The sequence below is a fragment of the Leptonotus elevatus genome, chromosome 19 (assembly GCF_054856555.1).
Source record: "Leptonotus elevatus isolate MCC_2025b chromosome 19, RoL_Lele_1.0, whole genome shotgun sequence".
Lineage (NCBI taxonomy): Eukaryota > Metazoa > Chordata > Actinopteri > Syngnathiformes > Syngnathidae > Leptonotus > Leptonotus elevatus.
In genome coordinates this window covers 8,006,461-8,021,279 of record NC_141257.1, presented here as the reverse complement: position 1 = coordinate 8,021,279, position 14,819 = coordinate 8,006,461, and the positions used below count along the sequence as shown (strand labels likewise).

The 14,819-nt window shown below is 38.6% G+C and overlaps 1 protein-coding gene and 1 long non-coding RNA gene across 4 annotated transcripts; one reads left to right on the top strand and one right to left on the bottom strand.

The window, feature by feature from the left end:
- Positions 1–557: 557 nt before the first annotated feature.
- Positions 558–4,864, bottom strand: LOC147157742 (major histocompatibility complex class I-related protein 1-like). 2 transcript variants are annotated; one of them, XM_086062558.1, is made up of 8 exons: positions 4,559–4,863; positions 3,296–3,562; positions 2,865–3,143; positions 1,510–1,809; positions 1,316–1,423; positions 1,215–1,232; positions 998–1,122; positions 558–917 (listed from the first exon to the last, which is right to left on the bottom strand). In XM_086062558.1, the coding sequence occupies exons 1-7, from the start codon at positions 4,620–4,622 to the stop codon at positions 1,007–1,009; spliced, it is 1,152 nt and encodes a 383-aa protein (XP_085918684.1). In that variant the 5' UTR covers positions 4,623–4,863; the 3' UTR covers positions 558–917; positions 998–1,006. The 2 variants fall into 2 exon arrangements, with proteins under 2 accessions (XP_085918684.1, XP_085918683.1); XM_086062557.1 differs by having other exon boundaries at positions 998–1,232; positions 4,559–4,864.
- Positions 4,865–5,064: 200 nt separating this feature from the next.
- Positions 5,065–14,095, top strand: LOC147157741 (uncharacterized). 2 transcript variants are annotated; one of them, XR_015091209.1, is made up of 3 exons: positions 5,065–5,157; positions 12,109–12,258; positions 13,505–14,095. It is a non-coding gene; the product is annotated as an uncharacterized LOC147157741 (long non-coding RNA). The 2 variants fall into 2 exon arrangements; XR_015091210.1 differs by having other exon boundaries at positions 5,140–5,157; positions 12,090–12,258.
- The last annotated feature ends 724 nt before the right edge of the window (positions 14,096–14,819 follow it).

Sequence of the window (14,819 nt, the reverse complement as noted above, 5' to 3'; positions counted from 1 at the left end):
ACGTGCTGCTTCCAAAAGGTGTGCATGAGGCAAAAAGTCATCTGCAGGCTTACCTGAGGACGCCGCATGTCTTGCTTACGAGGAAATGGGCGGAGTTTGTCACTTCTCAGACATGACACACATTTTTCGAGATTTTCTCTCACGCTATGATCGCCACTTGAAATTATTTAATAATCCCTTAAAAATATATAAATAAATATGCAAACTGCCAGGTGAGGGTCGACACTCTCCAAAGAGGAAGCGTCTTCTGTCTGTGACGTCATCAGACTCACGCAGGTGTCGACCTAATTATTAAATGAGGTCAGCCACGGTTCGAGGATTTTTCTCTCTCTCTACTAGTGCTGAAGGGGTTTGAATGTCAGGATAAGAAAATTGAGGGAGTTTCTTGACATCATACTTATGAGAAAGGTAGCTAGCAGGAGAGCAGGTGAAAAGGAAGCGTTAGTTAAGAATGTCCTACGTCCTGTAGGTGAGAAGAAGACGCTGGCGCTCGGTGGGCAGGAGGAGCTTCCAGAAACTTGACCAAACGCAGAAAAAAACATACATTTTGCTTTTTTTTTCATTCATCATCCTTTTATTGGTCCAATATTTACATCACGAGGTCAAATAAGTGCAAACAACAACATTGTGATAAATGTACCAATTAACTGCTGACTGTTGAAGTGAAAGAAATTCTGGAAGAATCTAAGTAAGGATGATAGAGGAGGCAAACCCACAATCAAAAAATGTGATATAAATCTATTATTGCTATTAACTGCTTGATACCAAGAAAATCCTTCTCACCATGTGACTGACGATTTCATACAAATCAAACGGACAACCCAAGGAACTCAAATAAATCTCCAGAACAAATAAAAATTCTCTCTGTTTTCAAATCCAAGCACTTGGACGGAGACGTCTCTGTCGTGTCCCGACACCTGCACGAAGACGAGCACAGCAAATGGTGGACATGAATCCAGAGTCCAAGAACACGTGGAGTCCGCGTCAGCTCACTCACCGTGTGACGTCACGAGGAACTGGTCCCGGAATGGGCCTCGGGAACCGACTCGGAAGCAGGTTCGGCATCAGGCTCGGAAACGGACTTTGAGGCCGGCTCGGGATCGGGCTCGGAAGCGTCAGCAGCTGCGGGACGCAAAGATAGCGAGAGATGTGGAGCGTTTTTTCGCAAAGGTGGACATCGGACCCGGACAGGACTGCGAAGACGTTTGACTTACAAGCTGGAGCGTAGTCGGCTGCAAGGAAGAAAAGAGGAAGAAAGTTGCGACTTGTGATCCCGAATGTTGCCGGCAGGCAGGCCAACATTTGCGTCCCTCACCTGGTGGGCTTTTGTAGCGCCTGACGAGGAGCACGAGCAGCGGCGCCAGCAGAGCGAGGAGCGCCAAGGGGACAACAACGGCCAGCGTCACCTTAGTGGCGTCTTCCTCTGGACCAGACGTGAGAAGGAAGACGTGTGAATGACACGCAAGGATCGCGTGCGTGCGTGCGTGCGTGCGTGCGAGCGTGCGTTACCGTGGTTACTCAGGATGCTTCTTCTGTCCAGCTTGGTGACCATGTCGTCCTCGACGCCGGCCAGCTGGAAGACGCATTCGTAGCGGCCCTCCGCGTCGGCCGGCAGCTCCGCTTTCAGGTGGGCCGTCGTCTGGAAGGTTCCGTCGTGGTTGGGGAGGAGCTCTCCCATCTCCACGTCCTCGTGGAGCTCCTCGCCGTCCTTCCTCCAAAACAGGGCGGACGCCGCCGGGTAGAAACCGCTGGCGTGGCACGCGATCGGCGACGAAGGCGTCTTCTGCAGCAGCGACACCACCGGCAGCTCTGCCGGGCAAGGGATGGAGAAAATGTGTGAGAGGAACAAAGGAGGTAAGAATGAAAGGTGGGAGGAAAGTGGCAGATGGAGTGGATGTGTGAGAGGAGAAAAGATGTAAAGATGGAGAAAATTTGTGGGAGAATGACAGACAGAGAGAAGGTGTGAGAGGAGAAAATATGTATAAGAACAACAGATGGAGAAAATTCGTGGAGAATGACAGACAGAGAGACTGCGTGAGAGGAGAAAAATATAGAGGATGTGTGTGAGGACCAAAGACGGAAAACAAGCGTGAGAAGATGACAGGTAAAGTGAATGTATGAGAGGACCAAAGAAGGAAAGAACAAAAGATGAAGAGAACAGAAGAGAAGAGAGAAAGTGGGAGAATGACAGAGAGACCCTGAGAGAGGACAAACTTGAAGAGTAATGTGAGAGGACCAAAAACGGAAAGCGTGTGTGAGAAGAGAAAAGATGGAGAGAAAGTGAGTGGATGACAGATGGAGAACAAGTTTAAGAGGAGAAACCACGGAGAGCAAGTCAACTCAGAAAGAGAACAGAGAATATGTGAAAGGAAGACATATAGCCATTATGTGTGAGAGGACAAAAGATAGAGACAATGTTTGAGAGGGGAAATCAAGTGTATAGAGATGTGTGTGAGAGGAATAAAGATATAATGTGTAACAAGGAAAAATGTAGAAAGATGGAGAGATGACAAAAGGCGGAAGAGAACAAGATGGAGAGAAAGTGAGAGGATAATGAATGAAGAGAACATGAGTGAAGACCAAAGATGGAGAGCATGTGTGAGAGAGAGATGGATAGAATGTGTAAGAGCAGAACAATGGCCAGAAGAGGATCCAATGTGTGAAAAAACGTGTGATGGAAAAGATGGAGAGAATGTGTGGAAATAAGGAAAGTTATAGAGAATGTGTGAGATGATTAAAGATGAAAAAAAGTAAGAGGAAATCGAGAACATGCGAGGTGAGGAAAATGGAGAATGTGTGAGAGGGGCAAGGCGAGAGTGCATGTTGCCATGTCAGCCATGCTCCTCCAGGGGGCGTGCTGGTACCTGTTCTCATCAGGAAGTCCCTCCCATAGCTCACAAACTTCTTCAAGTAAGAAGGACAAATCTCAGTCAAGTAATGCTTCTTGTATTGATTATAGACGTCGTCTTGGTCCCACTTGTGTTTGGTGACGACAGCTTGCGGCTTAACTGCGATCCATCTCAGTGTCGACAACTCAAACGAGATGAAGTCTTCGCCGTCGTAACTGTAGTGTTGCCAACCGTCAACCTCGTCAGTCTCGTCGTCCCATTGGCAGCCAGACATCCTCTGGAACATGTGAACACCTGACACGCACACAAACACACAAACACACAAACACACAAAGCAACCTTACTTCTGCACGTCCGACTCGAGTACGTGTGTGTGTGAATAGTTAAAGCAAAAAGTATTCACAAATGAAATGTTTTTGTTGTTAGAAAGTTGAATGTAAACAAACCTCCAGTTTGGTTGAAGCGCTCTTTAAGAATTTCAATGTTGACTTTGTTGACCTGCTCATGACCAATATTGTACTGTGTTTCTGTCTCCCAGTAGTGCGGATCGTCGTCGGTGATTTTGTTCATCCAGTCCTGTTTGGCTTTTGCTTTCCTGCTCTTGCTGTCGTAACGAACAATCTGAACGCCGTCAACATAACCAACCTCGAAGAACGATGGCAAGTTTGGAATGTGAGAGGACGCAGTTTCGAAATATTTGAGCGTGTGAACCACTGAAAGAGAAAACAAAAACATTTTGTTTGTTTGACGTCCAAACTATTGACATCTTTTTGGGGAAATAATTGTTTTTATTGTTGTTAAAACACATATTTGTCTTTTGCATTCATTTCAATACATTGATTGATTTCAGCTCATTCTTACACACAAACCAAACAAACGCTTCCTTAATAAGTTTGCTTATTAATACTTTATTACACAGACATTGCTATTTTGTATGTACAGTGTTCCCTCGTTTCTTGCCTGTGTTACTTTCCAGTTTATTTTATTTTCTTTTCCGTTAATTATATATATTTGTTTATTTATATGTTTTTTCGTTTTGGTATGATTTTTAGTTTATTATGAATGCTTTTTCATTCATCATATGTTCTTTTTTCATTGACAGTCATTTTTCCATTAAAAGTATTTTTTAATTTGCTTATACAACACAGTATATATATTTTTTGTTTATTCTAAACATTTTTCGTTCAATCTATATATTTTTTAATTTATTATACAGTATTTAAGTTAAGTATATTTAAGAGGAGATTAATTCTGTTGATGAAATATTCCAATACAACCCTTACAAGTTTGGAATGTGAGCGAGTGAATCGGTCAAAGCGAGAACAAAAACATTTTGTTTTCTTGCTGTCCACAAATCTTGTCCATATTTGAAATTATATATATATATATATATATATATATATATATATATATATATATATATATATATATATATATATATATATATATATATAATAAATCATTGTTAAATTAACATTTTTTTCTACGAAACATTTACGACACTTAATATATTTAGTTTTTTGCGTTCATTTAAATGAAGCGAATGATTGTTAAAGTTAATTCATGATGAAATTCACGTTTGCTATTTTTCTCCTTTACAGTATACTTCATCACTAGATGACATATTTTGCATATTTCAGTTTGCAGTTCAAGTGTCGCTTCCTTCAACTAAGACGTGAACAATTGGGAGAGTCAACTTGTGCACTTACCAGGCGTCACGCTGTGAATTTGCACAACCACCACAAACAATCCCAACAAGTTCATCTTCCACATCTTTTGCTCCTTTCGGTCCCGCGTCAAAGCAAACCAGAAGACGCCGCTCAAATACCCGTCGATGACGTCACCTGAAAGAATGGCGTCCTTTTGCGCCTCAAATCAAGTCGAGTGTGCGTAAGAAGAGATGAAAAGCAGCACAAGTGTTTTGGGAAGTTTTGGGCTGAAACAGCGACGCTCTCCTTCCTGCTGCTCGGGAACCGGTAAGACAAGGAAGTGCTCCATTCGGGGAAATCACGTGACCACAGACCGGGTGACGTCAGGCCAAGAAACACACAACATACTGTACATAAGCATTTCACTTTGGACAGGAATATGAAAATGAATAAACGTTCAAGATGTGTTGACGCAAAAGTAATAAAATTTAGCAAATTTTTATTTCATTTTGTCAAGCTGAGCTTTGAATAATTAACTGTTTATCGGACGCGTCGGAACGCTTGAAACCGAAAGTGGTAAAGTTCAAGTTTCCTGGCGTGTGACGCAAAATTCCTTGACGCCACGCCAGCAAGAACAACAGCTCGGATTCGCATTCAAGGTGTGCAAATGCTGACTTTCAGCAACTCCTTCAGGGAGGGGGGTCAACGTCAATGCGAGAGGGGGACAGCATTTTTTTCATTAGCGCTACTGGGGGGCGGGGCACACACTAGAAACACACACTTATAAGATATACTGTATACCGGAAGCAAACAAGATGTAGTAATTGTTGGGTAACATGCATGATTATGTGACCTAATTAGGGCACTTGAACGGTGGAAACACTCGCTGTAGAATTGGCGGCTGTGAGAAATGTCGAGAAGGACCCCCGTATGTTGAAATGGTTAACATCCGCGACAGGGTGAGAAAGGAATGAGGTCATCGGGTAGCTTGACTTGAAAGGTGGGAATGCTTGCAGTAAGATGGAGAAAGGGCACCATCTAGGGGTGAAACCCTCATACTAACTTCCTTAGTAAGAGGGTCCCAGACAAGAACTCCTCCTTATCCAACTATCGGGTATATAAGGAGGAGAAGGGCTCATGTCGGGGCTTTTCCCGACAACCTTCGGGGACATGGCTTATCCTACTCGTAAGGTACGAAAAGGCATCGTAATATTGGCTGTTTTTCGTGGCTGTTTTTGAGTGTAGAAAAGAGAGCTGAACTATGCCTTAGATTGCAAATTCGAAATTAGACTTGAGTAGATAGGAGGAAGTCTGGGACAGTTAAGGAAAAGTCATGATTTCGAACCCATTTCTCCTATTGGGCCAAAACTAAGTCCGTTTGACAGTTGTTTTTTTTTATTTACTAAAAAAAGGGGTCCTTCTCCAACATTTCTGTCATTTATCTGGGTTTCACTCTTTCTAACAAATACAATTAGATTATTATTTTTATTCTTTTCCAACTTTAGGAGCACTGCTGGTTGACTTTTATTTGATTTTAACTTTAGGTTGTATTATTTTGATTTTGAATTAGTTTTACTTTTGTTTTTTAATATTTTGATTTATTTTACTTTTGTTTTTCTGAATCTTTTGATTGTTAATTAGTGTAATTTTATTTGTATTTATTTTTATTTGTTTGAAAAACTTTTGGACTTATTTTATTCTATTTTTTATTCCTGATTCGTATGATTTTGAATTTATTTGACTTTGAAAGCTTTTGACTGTAATTTCATTGTATTTTATTTTATTTCTGAACCTCACGAATGAAATACTATATTGTCATTTAGCCAACTCACTTGTTTGATGATCTTCTACGTTTAGAGGACGAACCGCTGTAAAAAGAGCGTGTTTAGATTTGATCCTTATTTCGAATTGGTTACTCAATAAGGGTTTATCTGAAGAAAGACCGGGCTTACGCTCTAAAACCGGGGTGGTGAGAACTTGAAGCGCTTAATGAGAAGAGAATGAGAAGAGTGCAGGGTGCATTGACGGCAATGTTCCTCCAGAGGGCGTGCTAATATGTGATTCAGAGCCGTTTATAGAGGGAGTTTGGCCAACTCGGTTTCGGCAGGGTAACAAGATGGAATCCGTATGTCATGTGACTAGCAGTTGATCAATCACAGCGTGACAAATCACATTGTGATTGGTCAACTGCTTGTCATGTGACATTTGGACGCCATCTTGTTACCCTGCAGAAACAGAGTTGGCCAAACTCACTCTATAAACGGCTCTGATGTGATTGATAGTCAGTAGGATGAACATTCAGTTGAAGTCATTTCTTGGAGACACTTTGAAAACAATGACAGCAGATTAACTGTGGTCCCGACTCGTTCCTGGAGGCAGTGACATTAAAATAACGACAAATGAACAACTGTGACCTGGTCTATTTACTACATGGGGCAATATTGGTAATAATGACAACAATTTGCAAGCAGGTGTGGTCTATTTCCAGGAAGCGGTGACTTAACATGTTTTAAGTGTGCAGAGTTGTCAAGAACCACGCGCGCGCGCGCGCGCACGCACATCTGTGACACCACTTAACAGCTGCCAGCAAAGAAACAAAACTTTTTTTAATTTCGTTAAAATCCCCACAGTTGTGACGTCACATGAATTAAAATAAAAAAGTAAAAACAGCAACAACAGCACCAGAATCAACGCGAGTGTCAGTAAACACAGTTATACAGAGAGAATACCATTTATCTATATTTAAAAAAAGAAAACACAATTAAAGCATGACAGGAATTAACAGTCAGTGTTTAGGAATTCATCTTTATATTAAAAAAGAAGAAGAAGAAGAAACCTGGGTGCAATAGAGTACTATTTGAGCTACATCATATACACTTTGATATATATAAAAAATTTTGTTCATATTGCAAGTGCTTTAAGTGGAGCGGTTCATAACAACAAATCAAGAAAAGCAATGTGTTAGCTTTGTTAGCATTGTTTTGACTCTGAACGCCTGTAAAGTTTTGTGAATATTTTTGATCATAGTAATATCATTTTTTATTCATTCTAGTGGTCATGCTCTTGTGGTCCAAATGCTAAAAAAAAAAAAAAAAAATAGATAAATAAAAATGAGTAAAAAGAGCCTTTGGATTATGCTAGTGTTAATTTTATTTTTTTTAACTGGTGTATAGCTTAGCTCATAACCTAACTTAAAAAAACCAACATGACATTTAAAAACTAATTTTTTTTAAATGTCAATTTAACGCTAACTTAGCCAGCCCAATTTAATTGATTTTTTTGCCGAGTTATGACACTGGCGCGTTAAAAACAATCGCTAAACTTTAGTCTGATTTGACGCCACCTAAAGAAAGAGCTACAAAGAAGAATTTGTTATAATTACGTTGATTTTTTTTGTATAGTTAAAAAGGCGACTGGAGTCTTTTGCCTGAAGCCTAAGGTTTACCACCACCAAGTTTTAGTTTTTGACACAAACTCATCATTAAAATGTCACAAAGAGGTTTGATAAATAAAAATAAGGACTCTGTCTACGCTATGCTAAGCTAACCCTTGCTAGCATTATGTTGGCTAATGATTATTTTGAAGGATGGAAAAAGATAGGAATGTAAAGATTTGGTAAATGCTGAAGTTAATGTCTTTCCAAAAATTTAATAATGTCAATATCTAGGTTATGCTAAGCTAACCTATGGTAGCATCATGTTACCAAATGGTTTTGAAAGATGGAAGCAGAACATTTTGATATATGTTGAATTTTATAGCTGACCAAAAAAACAACAAAATAATTATATGATAAGCTAAAACAAACTAGCATAACATTTTCTAATGATTGCTTTAAAAATGGAAATAGAAGATTTGGTGTCATATTGACGTTTACGTCTTACCTACCAATAGATGAACAAAACATTGTTATGCTATGCCAAGCTAACCTATTGTTTGGCTGGGGGGGGGGGGGGGGGGGGGTAAGCTATTTCTTGTTATATTAGCAACTGTGCGAAAGTGATTTGGGCATAAATGATAAGATTATTTTGTGGCAAACATTTTACAAAGAAGGTGGAGTGACACTTTTTGCTCCCAAATCCGAAACACGGACGACACATCACAACGTCTTTTAACTCATTTCAACGCGTTAGCATGCACATGCGAGATAGGCAGTTGTTATAAAAGAATCTATATTGTTAGCGTATTTACACCACATGTGTGTTGAATTCTTGAGGTCGCGATTGTAGAGTTGGCCAATAAGATCGTCCGGGTTGCATATTCACAAGCTGCAATTATTATTTTTTTAAATCACGAAAAACATCCGACATTACGGCGTTATCGTCGTCCACGGCTGTGCATTAAAACGGACGATCTGATTGGCTGTTTGACTTGCTGTGAGGCTTTCTGTGATTTTTGCAACAATTCCAAGGGAAAAAAAAATTGCACCACGACAGGACGTCAGAATTATGTACAAGCCCTTGTCAAGAAGGGGAAACCAAAATCAGATGTGAATTAGAAAAAAACAAAAAAGTAAACATAGCATTGTCATAAAATAACAACACAGAAAATGTCGTAGAAAAAAGTCCCGACGCCTTTCGTAAAATAAAAACCCAACCTGGAAACATTCCCACCGCTTTCCGGAGACGTTCGCTCCGGAAGTTCAATCAAAGCACATTCGGAAATCCGAAATTTTTGTTTGCTAACATTACTTTACAATTAAAAGGGGAATGGCCACAAGCCCCGCCCCCGTGCTGTCTGTCAATGTGGTTGCCATGGAGACAAGCATAGATATCCTAAACCGATGAATGAATGCGGTATTACAAACTGACCAAATTATAGAAGCAAAAATCTGAAATAAGAAGTGCTTATCAAATTCAACACAAAATGTGATCACAAAATTGATTAAAGTTCAGGAACTAGATGACAATGAGTACTTGGCTTAATTGTTACATGTCACAGCAAGGTGTTCAATTTGGTCATTTTTTACTTATGTTGTTCGAAAATGATTTTGAATCGGGATTCACTTCAAAAGTGACACATTGGATTTCATCACTATTTCTTCAAAGCGATTTCAATATTAGAAAATAAATCAATTTCTTTCACAACTCATGTTGTGGTAAAAGTGGATCCAGATTCAAATGTTTCCAGATTATGATCCAAATTTGCATTTCCACAATTGGTCTCAACTTGTTGAGAAAATGGATTCTGACAGGTTAAAAACAGGACTTTGTGTTTACATGTTCTTGTTACATGAGTGATCCTAATTTAAACTATTGATGCAGATCCAAAAGCGAATCAATTTGAAATTTGGGTGTACTGAACCAAACTGAATTGAAATTGTGAATTTCGGAACTCATGTATGTGTTAGAAAATGGATTTGGACCATGATCAGGTACGAAGGTTCGCACCTAATTTGATTCAAATATGTAAACAATATTGTCCTGGGTCAAATTCTGAATTTAGATCATGATCTGGTTTCACGCTTTAAGTTGATCTGAATCTGTTTTGCTGTTCAGAAAATCAAAACTCCTCCATATAGCAATACAATGAAAACACATTAGCTTATCTTAGCTGCACTGTTTAGCATATTGGCTAACAAGCGTGACCACTTGTCACCAAGCTTATCAAACTGTCAACATACTAGACGCCGTTTTGTATTACGGTATTAGCATTCAACTTAGCAGGTTTGGCTAAGCGGGTAAAATGTTCATTGACTACTATGCTAGTTTGGTAATTCCTCATTGATGGTCAAAATAACCTTTTTAATCCTCAACGCTGGAAACAACCATGAAAGCCGAAGCTAGCTATTTAACAAATGCTTAACAATAACATTCGAACAAACTTATCCCAAGTCCACTCAAATTCATAACGAAAATGATAGCCAACGAAAAATTCCTGCATGCACACCTTTTTTTTTTTCCCAGATCGCGTAGCAAATTCTGTTAGCTAGTTTTAGCGTAATTTTGAGCTGAATCAGGCATGGCCTAATTTTCTTTAAAACACATCCTCTTTACGTGCTAGTTCTTGAGATGTCGATTGTGCTTAGCTAGCATGAGCTACATTTAAATTGCTTGAAAAAAATAATAATAAAAAATAATAGCATGCAAGAAGTGTTCGCGGAGTCCCAGGAAAATCGTAAAGGAAAAAACACAAACAAATGTAAAAATAAAAAATTATATAGTATACGTGTAGGTTTGGACGCACACCATAATGAAACTGCTTCACCCTAGAAATATACACCACCCGACCGCAAGATTTTGTAAAAATCAGGTCGTTTTTGCGGAACCCTGTGAGCTAGTTAACAAACAAACTAACTAGCGATTACATTTTTTATTTTATTTATAACCTCTGTCTAAATGCTATGAACTTATTTTTTGACTAAAAGAAAGAAATAAAAAATAAAGATCTGGCAGAGGGTATCACCAAGATGTGTACACTCGAACTTTGAGTCAGGTTTTTTTTTTTTGCATGTTCTACAGCAACAACAATTCATACAAGATGGTAGCCAATGGCGAGAATAGCACCTCCATTTTAACAAGATGGTGTCCAGTTGTTGTTGTTTTTATGCAGTCCAAGTTTGGGAATATAATCTGAATTGGATTTGAGCCGCTAGTGTGTTAGCGGCTAACGTAGCACCGTGGTCCGGCTTCAGCCCACGAATTACCGGGGCGTCCTTCGAGACATCAAAATAAAAAAGCTAGCAAGAGCATGAAAAAAGTAAAGTAAGGATACAGTATACATATGGAAAGCATCAAAATCAACAAATAACATTTCATTTGTATTTGTTGATATATAGATGTTTCGCAAAACAGCGGCTAATGTTTGACTGAATTGCACGGAAGAAGCACAACGATTTTTACTATTTTTATTTAGCGGAAGCGACGTTAAAGGCCAGCGTCCAATGGAAACATCGGACAGCTCGTGTTTAAGGAGGTCGTAAACAAGCAAACCATGCGACAAATACTTACATGTTAGCAACAGTTTTGTGGTGTAGCGTTCATAAACAAAAAATAGCAAAAACAGGATTAAAAGGTGTGGGAAATAAATCCATCAGTGTTAGTAATGGCGGGAAAAAAGAAAGAAAAAAAGAAAACAAATCTGTAAACTTTTTCTGGGCTTTACGTTGTTTTCCCATCAACTAGTGACAATGAAAAAGAAAAAGCACAATATAATCCATATAACGACGCGCATTTCCCGATTACAATAAAACTAAAACAGTGACCTCATCAGTTAAGTGCTTTTTCCGCCTAGCTACAAAACTTTCAAAGTTTTTCCCGTTTGTTCCATCTTCATATATTCATAAAACGGGAGAAACGTTAAGGCGCTAACAAAGATTTACCAAGTGTCGACGCGTTTAAGTGCCTCGCTTTTGGTTTGAGGCCCTCCTCCGTTGTTAGCATCAAAATGCATCAACAACAAAAACAACAACAAAAGAACCATTTTACGGAGGAGGGCAGGGCTATTTTGTTTTTCGTTCTTTTGAAGAAGTTTTTATCTTTACGTGTTTTTGTCGGCTGTTCTTGGCTTCATATGGAGGTAAATATGGTGCAAAACTAACTTGTAAAAAAAAATTGTACCTGTACAAAAAAGTCTAAATTTGTATCTGTAAAAGTTGTGATTTGTACCTGTAGAAATGACAACTTGTAGTCGAAGAAGAGGACGTCCCAGGCGTGAACATTTCAACATGGTTCAATATACAAACACCGTGTGGAACAGCTTAAACGTTGGTTGACATGCAGAGCACTCCAAGTGGGCAGAAAGAAAGAAGTTTTAGTATGAAGGTAAGATTTATTGTACGTTCGTAGCTCGTAATCTGGTGCTAGCTAGCTAGCTAGCTCATCTCATGTTGTTGTCACGAAAACTGAACACATTGAAGTCACGATTTTTATTTCAAGATTTGAAGCCTACCAGTGTAAACATACGATCAATAATAATAAATCTAAAAAAAAAACCTCATAAACTGCTGCTTAGTGCTTAGATGTGAAAATTACTATAGAGAATGATGAGTTATTAACATTGTTTTTGGATTTAGTTGACTCAGTGTAGGCTCAATGAATTGTATTCTTGTCTGTGTTACTTTCATGAGAAAGAGCAACGGGTCTGTCTATTCATTCGCTATCTCTAAATGGGAGGGCTGGACTATGCTGTGTCGGAAGGGAGTCAGGCTTATTGTTATTGTATTTTTTCTAATCTGATTTATACCCATGGGAACGGATTCTCTTGTATTCATTCAGTTGTAACCAGGTGTGTTGTGGGCTGACTTTTCTATGAACCCTCTTTTGAATAAATAATGATGTGGGCTGGAGAGAAGACACACATTTGAACAGAGCACTGCTTGGGTGACTTCAATTGTGTGATCAGAAGCTTCTGAAAAATATTCACCTTTTGACTTCTTCACCAGGATCTCACCATTCAGTTAATTGAACACGCAAAGAGTACAATACTTAATATTGTCTACTCTAACAAGCTACAGAACCCTATTGAATGTTTTACAAGATAACCGAAACCTATAACCAAAAGTGGACAGTACTCAGCTACTTGTATTTGACTAACATTAAATTCAAGCATCTGCACTCTTACTATCATAATAAAATGAAAACAAAACGTTTGTGGTTCTTTAAGCCGCTACAGGTATTTTAACCGCAACCCTTTATTATCTGTTTTTAATCATTTGATTTTAAATATTACAATTTCTTGATGAATGTCAGTATTTTTGCAATGTATGCTTTGCTAACAGTTTAAAAAAAAAGGCTCTTTGACTCTTCGTTTACTCACAGTACTCAAATATTTGTGCAAGTATTTTCTCTGCACTTTTAATTTCGACTTGAGTTACATTTTCCAATGTAACATTACTCTTATTTAAATATTGGCTATTCTGCTTTTGAAATGCTCGTCTCTCTGTATCACTAAGATGTGAGCAGTGTCACTGTCACCGAGCTTCTTTAACAAAAATAACGAGGTCAAATGTGAGTTTATTTATTTTTCATGAAATGAGAATCTCATAAGTTTCAAAATCTTGCTCAAAAGGTGGAGACAACTGCTGCAGACACTGCTGAAGCATCAGTGAAAAGGATGACCCACTCCATCAGCAAGCAGCCAAGAGACAGGAGATGACACCTGGGGGGTATTCCATCAAGCCGGATTAAGGAAAAGACCTTGGCCTCAGTCTTTTTTTCTGGTGGCTACAATAAAGGGCGACATGTATTTACAGCTCAACACCTATTTAGTCTTATTGTATTTATTTATATTGTTATAGGCTCCTTGCCGACTTGTTGCCATGATCGCTTTTGGCTGCTGTTGAGATGTTACAGTGAAGAATGAATATGTAGGTCAGTTCAAAGTGCTTTACAATAAATCAATAATTAATAACATGATTAATGTGAAATACACATCTAACATGAAACAATTCTACATTTAGTCTGTCTGCTTCTTTTTTTTTGCCAATGATGTTTCCCTCGTCTTATTGATAGCAGCAGTATTGCCTTTTTTGGTGAGTCTTGAATTCCTCATACAGCTCCATCAATAACTTTTGTTCTGTTTGTGAGAAGAAGACTGTTCTCGTCTTGGATGGATGCAGAAACGGCTCTTCTGGACATCAAATAAAACATTTCAAATGATGCACAATCTTGTTTATTGAATGATACATGTTGTTATTTGATCCGACTATTTCAAATAACTCTCAATGTGGATTAAATTGAAAGCATCATTTCTTGACTTTCCCAAAGGTGATTGCAGTGAAATTCTCTCAGAACAGTAACCAGTGTATCAAGGATTCTCATTTGTTGGACTTCACAGCCACTTTGAAGCAGGTTTGATGTCGCACCATGGGCCACCGTCCAGAGATGGATCAAGAAGTAGCTTTGATTGACTGCATGCTGGCATCTGTGCAAACACAATGGTTGGGTCAGCATATTCATACAATAAAAAATAATCATAGCTTCCTGGCTGGGTCATTATCAAAACACAGCCACTGACATTATACGTAATCGGCTAAACGTTTAGCTTTATCTTGTTAGCCAGAAAAAAAAACGAAGATTTTGTCACATCTCAATATCAGAAATAGTGCTAATACTGATAGACACAGACATTGTTCATAAACATTCCCATTTGCATTATTTTTATTTGGCTTCAGTAATGAAGGCAAATGTGGATGTTTAAAAGTGTAAGAGCCTTTTTTTTTAACTGTTTGCAAAGCATACATTGCAAAATACCGACATTTATCAATAAATTGCAATATTTAAAATAAAATGATTAAATACAGATAATAAAGGGTTGCGGTTAAAATACCTGTAGCGGCTTAAAGAACCACAAACGTTTTGTTTTCATTTTATTATGATAGTAA

What these genes read in the sequence shown, in the direction of transcription:
- LOC147157742 (XM_086062557.1), bottom strand. Translation starts at nt 4,622, where the DNA reads ATGTGGAAGATGAACTTGTTGGGATTGTTTGTGGTGGTTGTGCAAATT. An exon ending in AATTCACAGCGTGACGCCTG is followed by an intron (nt 3,563 to 4,558) that starts GTAAGTGCACAA and finishes TTTCTCTTTCAG; the next exon opens with TGGTTCACACGCTCAAATAT. An exon ending in GCGCTACAAAAGCCCACCAG is followed by an intron (nt 1,233 to 1,315) that starts GTGAGGGACGCA and finishes TCTTCCTTGCAG; the next exon opens with CCGACTACGCTCCAGCTTGT.